General features: G+C 40.9%; 1 protein-coding gene across 1 annotated transcript; it reads left to right on the top strand.

Moving 5' to 3' along the window:
• On the top strand, positions 1 to 2,320 carry LOC117558146. Its single transcript, XM_034234155.1, has 2 exons — positions 1 to 42; positions 909 to 2,320. Exons 1-2 carry the CDS (start codon positions 16 to 18, stop codon positions 1,932 to 1,934), a joined length of 1,053 nt encoding a protein of 350 aa, XP_034090046.1. The 5' UTR covers positions 1 to 15; the 3' UTR covers positions 1,935 to 2,320.
• The last annotated feature ends 5,845 nt before the right edge of the window (positions 2,321 to 8,165 follow it).

Here is an 8,165-nt window from a genome sequence, read left to right as displayed (position 1 = left end):
TCTGTAAGAGCCAGCATGCGGGACCGGCTTTACAAGGTTTCGGTGAGTAATATGAGTGCAATGTGTAACGTTAATGTCAGCTAGCTAACATTAGCTAACAAGGTACACTAACGTGTTTTGTTTTAGCAACTACTTTTCTCCTTAAGAACTTCGTGGTCTCTGTGTATGCTGTGGATAACATTAGTGTTCACAAGAACAAGGTACACTCCCGTGTTTTGTTTTAGTTGCTCTTCAGATTGAAGCGGACAGTTTTATATCGACTATACTGTATGTGTGATCTCCTTTGTGTCATTTGAGTTTATTTGCTGTGTGTAGATTCAAGGATTTTGGTTATCTTGTCAATTTGTTTGGTTATCTAGGCACAGCTGTGTGTGACTCCCTCTCTTACGTGTTTTCCTAATGTAGAGAGCATTGATTAATTAATAAACTACACACTGAGTCTAGATCCTGATCAAATCCTTTTTTTTTGTTGATCAAATGTTTTTCAAAATGTATTCATACACATTTAAAAAAATTAGGGCTGTCAGTCGATTAAAAATATTTAATCGCGATTAATCGCATGATTGTCCATAGTTAATCTCGATTAATCGGAAATTAATCGCACATTTTGTATCTGTTCTAAATGTACCTTAGAGGAATATTTGTCACGTTTTTAATACTCTTATCAACATATGAGTGGACAAATATGCTTTATGCAAATGTTTATTATCATTTGAACAATGACAAATATTCTCATGAATATTAAACACAACAACCTCAAAGGTAATACAGAAAAATCAAACAATAACAACAATCAGACAAATATATGGAAAAATAAACCCTCCCACCCCCAGATCCTGACCATCCTTGTATTGCTCATTCAATCTATTATAGCATGCTAACAAATGGTACTTACTTTATTTTTACAGATCTGCATGGGAGACGATGGCGCGATGCAGAGCGCTGTCTGTGATTGTGCACGGGGGATGTACAAATGCAGCCACGCTGCAGCATTGGCAATATTTGCCATGTGGCAGATCAGCTCCACAGATGTTGAGTGCCAGTGGAGGAAGCCTGGCACTTCCAAAGTAGTCCAGCCGGTGTCTCAACTCTATCAACAGCAAGAGGAGACATACAACCCACTGGCCAGAGACATCGCCACTCAGGATGTAGACTGGTTCAGGTCTGCACTGAGGGGCACACAGTGTGGCATGGCATGGCTTTTATCACCTGAGCCAGAGCCGCAGCCTCAACATCAGGCCATTGTCACCGTGCCGGAGCTGGTGAAGGAGCATGGGGGTCGGGGGCTTGAGGCAATTCTTGCCTCAATGCGACAGCAACAGCGGACAAATCCCCAGTGGCAGTTACACAGACAGGACAGGTTGACAGCCAGCAATTTTGGTGCTGTGCTGAGGTCGGGACTTTCATCCACTCCATGCGCGTCCCTCATGAAGAGGGTGCTTGGGGGTTACAATTTAGACGGAGTCATGGCTGTCAACTGGGGAGTTGTAAATGAGGCCGAAGGGGTGAAGGCTTTTGTGCAGGCCTATCGGGTGACAGTGATCGACGCTGGTCTCTTTGTGAGTGAGTCGGGTGTTTTGGGAGCATCACCCGATGGACTTGTGCAGCCATCTGCCCTGCTGGAGGTGAAGTGTCCACACAGCCAGAGGAACATGACCATCGCGGAGGCAGTCCAGTTACCATCCTTCTGTCTCCGTGAGGAGGGTGGGTCTTATGTTCTCAAGGAGAATCACCCATACTGGCACCAGGTCCAAGGGCAGCTGCACATCACAGACCGGAGTATCTGCTATTTTGTTGTGTGGACCACGAAAGAGGCGATCGTCATCCCCATCAACAAAGACCCTGCATGGCATGGAAATCGCCTCCTCCTGGAGAACACTACACTCAGCATATGCTCCCTGTGTTGGCCAGTAGAGAGGAGGACATATAAATAAACACACACACACACACACACACACGCACACGCACACACACACACACACGATATGTAACTAATAAACAATAAATCCCATGTTGTTGAAAAAGTAATAATGCTGCATGTGTACGTTTTTGTTCAAATATAGCAAGTGTTATCGTGTTATGTGTTCCTGATATCGTGCAGCCCTAATATTAAGGCCTTATTGTCACATGCACAATAACTACAGTGCAGTTTTGGGCAATAAACATGTTAAGTCTCAGGCCCCTCTAAAATAAAGGATATTTAAGACATATAAATAAAGAATTACTTTTACTGAACTACTACATAACTGTATTACATGGTTATATAAATAGTTTGAATGATTCATGACTGACAGAAGCTTGTTTTTACACTGGCCTGTTATACTCATATCTTTGTAACTTCAGTAAACCTCAACAATTCCCCTTCTGGTTTCATGCATCACAGTTCAGTAAACTGAGTAAAATATGATCCAGTGTAATCATTATAATAACTTAGGATTGTAACTCTTTAGAAAAGGTGTAGGTGGCTCTTAAAAGAGCCGTTGTGTGACTTTGGGCTGGTCTCACCGGATGCAGCGGGCCAGCTGGATGTTGCCCCTGGGGATCGCAGGCTGAAAGGTTTGGGAACCCCTTGCTTAGTCAACGGTGAGGGTGCTGGCTACTTCCTTTATCAGGGGATTTTGCAGGTTCACCAAGGCACAGCAAAGCTGTACCAGCACATCTGCAGTGTTCCTGAGGTGGCAAGGAATCAGGTCCAGAATCCTGAACTCCTTTATTCTGGCATTTGCCCTCTCCACATGGACCCTGTTCTTGGCTATTTCCCTGGTAGCTCTCACCTCACTCTCTGTGAACTTACCCTTGTTCAGGAAAGGGGGAATGTTCACAATCACACCCGCAGGCACAATATCAGATATTAAGAAGCCCTTGTCTGCCAGGATAAGGTCGCCAGCCACTAAATGTTGCAGAATTCCTGAATGCTGCATAATGGCCTTATCAGACACAGAGCCCGGGAAGAGTTGGCTGCAGAAGTTGATGACTCCATTTGGGGCCACAGAGATGAGCACTTTGAAGGAGTGCATCCCTCTGTAGGTGGAGTATGTCAGCTTGGCTTGGTCCATCTGACTTGGGGCGGCCACGTGGATGTCGGTGCAGTCGACAATCATTCTGCAGTTGAAGGCAGAGGACTGGAAAGCAGCAGGCATGCTGTTTTGGTTTTTTTGCCTACTGGGCACAGTGGACATCATTTTTTGAACAGCAACCTGTGGAGCAGATGGACCATGATGTTCACCACATTACCCACTGTTGCGGTACTGCAGTGGAACAGCTGTGCAAGGTGCAGGTGAGGATAATTCTGCCGGATCTTCATCATGGCCATGAAGACGCTGAGTAATCGGCTGCAGAGCAAGCTGCTGACGTATGTGCTCAGTGGGTGGAGTTACAGAGATAAACATAACTTTTTTCTTATTTCTTAACATGATTGAGACTTATGGCGCGTTTCCACTGCAGCGGGTAGCCCCGTTTAAGCGTCCTTAACCGTCCTCAAGCGGCCAGGCCGGTTTTTGGTGGCGTTTCCATATAGCCTAGTACCGGCCAGCGGGTACTTTTTCCCTCTTTTTCCGGCCTCATAAAATCGTGGTTCCCTCAGACCAGGGCCAGGGCTGAACTAGTGACGTCAACACTCTCGACTGCTGATTGGTCAGAGAGAATCGTCACAAGATCGCGCGCAAGTTCATCCCTATATATATTTAGAAGCATATATATATATATATATTTAGAAGCAAGCTTTCAGCATTTTTATAAACAGCATTTTGTAAACGGATGAGCTACAAAAATGGCTACGTCTAATAAGAAAAGCACACCGTGGTCGACCGAGGAGGTGACGACGTTCCTACATCTCATTGGGGATGATCAAATCCAGCGGGAGCTCGACGGAACAACTCGAAATGTGAACAAAAACAAAGCCGATCGCCCCGCCTACACTGCGTTACTACCCCAGGTCCTAAACTGTAATGGAAATGCGCCACGGCCTGGGCCGGCCAGCGAGGCAGCCCGAGGCCAGAGCAAGGACGCTTAGGGACGCTTAAACGGGGCTACCCCGCTGCAGTGAAAACGCGCCATTATAGAACGTACAGCCCTCAAGATTAAAATAGTTCTACATGATTGATTCATGTTTCGACGAGAAACATGAATAAATTATGTCTCATATATTAACTGCATATTTGCAAATTGAACAACCCCACTTTCCCCTTTTTTTCAGTGTAGACAGGTATTTTCTGTGTTAGAGTTTTACTCGCTACAGGGTGTACTTTGAGGGTTTGTGACTTTGCAGACCGTTTACATGCAGAAACAGCTACATAACACACAAGGGGACGGATAAAAAGCATGACATGGGACCTTTAAGTGACAAAACAAGACATAACGACATGTTTTTACTACTTGGTAAACAGTGATTCAATTTTTTTTATTATTATTTAAAACCTAATAACTGAGCAATTAATTTACAAAAAATGTTAACAGATAAATTGCTGAATGACTTTTGGCTTACGATATAGCATGCGCCTTTTTATACTTTACCGTTAAGAAGGCTTTCGTAAATCCTCTTTATGGTTAAGAGTGCATTTTTATCATCTTCTGTCTCAATTTGCCATGGACAGAGGCAATCGGCCGCAAAACCATTTGTGCCTCTCTTGGGATGCCGCTCAAGAAGTTTCCATTTGTGGAGCTGGAACACAATGGACACAAAAAAAACAAGAAATATTGTGTACATAACAGTTCTAAATATTTTCACACACCTAAAGCTATTATAACAACATTTATTTTGCATAAGTGATAAATGCACTGATGTGTTACATGTGCACATTGAGGAAGGCACCCCACAATCAACCAGGTGTGATTTTAGGCACCTTTTAGGGGAGCCCCTAAAAAATAACTGTAAAAAAAACACCATGAAAAAAACAAACGAGCTCAGGTCCACTTTTTGAGTTTTTTTTAACATTTTTATATGGGTCCATTTAACTCTCACATTCAGATATCTGAATAAGCTACATTTAGCTTTGAAACATGTCAGCAAGCTCTAAACTATTTCATTTCAGGTTCAAAGTTCTGCATTAACTCAAAAATATTGCTGACTAAAGCACTTCAGATGTAAAGCTGGTATTACAGGTGAATTCTGAAATGACTGGTCGAACACGGCTCAAAGTCAGACTCTGATAAACTAAATTAAAGTGCTTTTAAGGGCTTCTTCATTAATACAAACTCTTTCCAGGTCTTGATTGTCTTTCTTTTAATATGGGCTGGTTTTGGGCAGAGTTGAGCCAATGTTAAACTATCTATATTCAGCCCAAACATTTTTTATCTTTATTTATTTTTAATTTATTATTTAGATCTTTACATTTGATTATGTGACATTCTTGGTTTTCCCATTTATTCAAAATGTGTATGATATTTCATTTATTTTACTTTTGGAAACCATAGTCACATAATTCTGTGTTTTCCATACCATGAAGGTCCAAAATAAAATATAAAACACCAAAATGCAGGTTTTTTGTAAGATATAATTAGAAAACATGTACGTTGAAGCTCTGATTCTTGGAATCGCCAATGACCTGAACTATGTTACTTCTGTTTAAGAAATAATGTTTTACTAAAACTGGGCGCCTGCAAGTATCTAACATCAGTTTGAATGTGTTATGAAAAAATGTGTTATGCCTTTACAGATTGAAATACAACGGTGACAACAATTTTGCTTAACACATTATATGAAGTGCAGTAATCATGCACTAGTCTGTACTTCTCCCATAAACTTAATTAAGAAATTAGGATTATTTAAAAAAAGTAAATGAGGGCGACTGTTGGAAAGTATAAATCAATTAAGTAATTTAACAATTTGTATAAAAATATTAAGATCAGGGATTATTTACACACTATTTTATGACAACTGACATCTGCAAGAAAAAAAAACGTACCAGTATATTTGTTGAGTCATAAGCTTTGTTAACACTGTGTTTTTTTTGCTGGATAGTTTCTCCTTGTAGGGTTGGTTGGCACCACATTGCCTGCATTTCCTGCTGGCTAATCCTATTTTCTGCTTGCAAATCTGGCATACTTTTTGAGTCGGCATCTGTAACAGAAACACAGATAATGTTGCATGTCAGGGAATAAAAAAAAGAAGAATACTATACTACAAATGTTTACAGGATTCATGTATTTTATTTTATCGTGAAAAATCTTGTTAAAACAATGAACTCATGTTTTTCCATCTTTTCGATAGGATGAACGAAAATCATAAGAGTAAGGAAAAAATGGTTATACAGAGTCAGTCACATGTTTAAAGTGACTTTTTTTTTCTTTTCCAAAAGTTGATGCTCCATCATCACAGAACTAATACTAAAATCATCATAACCAGGGGTGTATTGCTAATTCTATAAGTTCCGCATGCGTGCACACGCACAGTTGTGCTTATGTAACTACTGTCAACTAACACTCCAGCCATTTATTTAGTATCCTATCCATGTGAATGTGTTTTAAGTGGGGGTGGACCTCACATCCTCTAGGGGGGGTCCGGAGGCCCCCGGGAAGTTAAATGCATCAATGTTGTGCACTTTGAGGGCAAAATTAACTAAATCTATGGATACATCTGTCAACAGCCATATGAAACTTAACTGTATACATTTCAATAATTAAAAAAATGATAAGAATATGAATAATAATCTTTTTTATTTATCTTTGTGCATATTGTGGTGACAGTTACGGGACATAATTCACTGAGTCATATAGTGTGTGTTGCACCACGGACAAGTTAGTGAGTGCACCGGTGTTGTTGTTAGTCTAGCTTGACATGAGTAGCGAGCTGATGTACGTCCCTTGTCTTTATACTAATGAATAATAAAGTGTGGAGTTCCATATTGAACACACCGCCTCTGACTCCCTTTCATCGGCTCTACACTGGTGACCCCAAAGGCGCGGGAAGGTATTTTGAGTGGGGGTGCTGCTGAGGTGCTGGACTCCAGTGAACACTATTACGGGCACGCACAAAAGCGCGAGCACCAGGGGCGCTGTCACTACCCGATCTGCAGCTCTGCCCGATCTGCAGTGCGCATGTGCGAGATGGTCTGCCATATTGGAGAACTCCAGACGGCAACCCAAGAAGGACACTTGACACAGTGGCTTTTGGCAAAGCTGAAAAATAAAACTCGAGAGATGAGTTATTGTTATTACAACGTGACTTCACTATTATTTAACAACTCTTTTCATTGGGTTCTTTTATTTGGGGTTAAGTACATTGTCAGAATAAGAGAGCAATGGATTTAACTTCTGTTAGACAGCCATATGCCATACATGTTTGCATACATTCACAGTAAATATGTATTCAGTATGATAGCTGTCTATCATAGGCAGGGGTAAAGTGCTATTTTTTTTTACGAGTGGGGAGCGGACCTCATCTCCTCTAAGGGGGTCCGGGTGGATGCTCCCCCGGGAAGATTTTTTTAAATATTGAAGTTAAAAGCATCAATCTGGTGCACTTTGAGAGCAACATTAAGAGATCTATGGATACATCTCTCAACACCCATGAAACACAACTGTAATCAGATTTTCTTCTTCTTTATCAATATTTTACAAATCACTCCCCTTTCAAACTGTATTCTTGTTTTACTGTCATATAGTAGTTCATAACTGTTTTTCCTTTATTCTCTTGTTTTTTTTATAACGATAATGATCATATGAAGGTGTGCCGCGGAAATAATCTTTTGAATCATTTGTGACCAAACCATTTGAGACCCACTGAGATAACTTAGACTAAAGTTAACTATCTAAACACTCAGAGAGTCCTTTAGTTCACCTGAGCCTCTCAGTCTGTCAGGAGAGGACTCTCCTCCACAGGATCATTAAAAACTCATGGAAATTCAAAATGCTAATTCCAGGCCCTGGAAAAGTTATGGAAAACAATATTTTTCCCAAAGTTTTGGAAAAGTCATGGAAATGTAACTAAAGTTGCATCAAATATAATTTATATTTTATCTAATCGCCGAAATAGTAATACTATAATGATAATAAATACTGTATCGTATAGTAATGAAACGTAAAATGGCATTTAACTGACGAGGTATTTTGCTGGTGAGAGATTTGAGTTGCTTTAGCTAGTAAGTTGAGCTGAGCTTGAATGACAAATAATCGGCTCGTTGGTGACCGACACATCACTACCACATTCCACATCGCAGAAACTCCAT

Source organism: Gymnodraco acuticeps, unplaced genomic scaffold, assembly GCF_902827175.1.
Source record: "Gymnodraco acuticeps unplaced genomic scaffold, fGymAcu1.1, whole genome shotgun sequence".
In the NCBI taxonomy this organism is placed as follows: Eukaryota; Metazoa; Chordata; class Actinopteri; order Perciformes; family Bathydraconidae; genus Gymnodraco; species Gymnodraco acuticeps.
This window is presented reverse-complemented; position numbering and strand designations above follow the sequence as displayed.

Coding starts and splice junctions, on each gene's coding strand:
- LOC117558146 (XM_034234155.1), top strand. CDS start 16: ATGCGGGACCGGCTTTACAAGGTTTCG. Junction 43..908: donor ACCGGCTTTACAAGGTTTCG/GTGAGTAATATG, acceptor TTATTTTTACAG/ATCTGCATGGGAGACGATGG.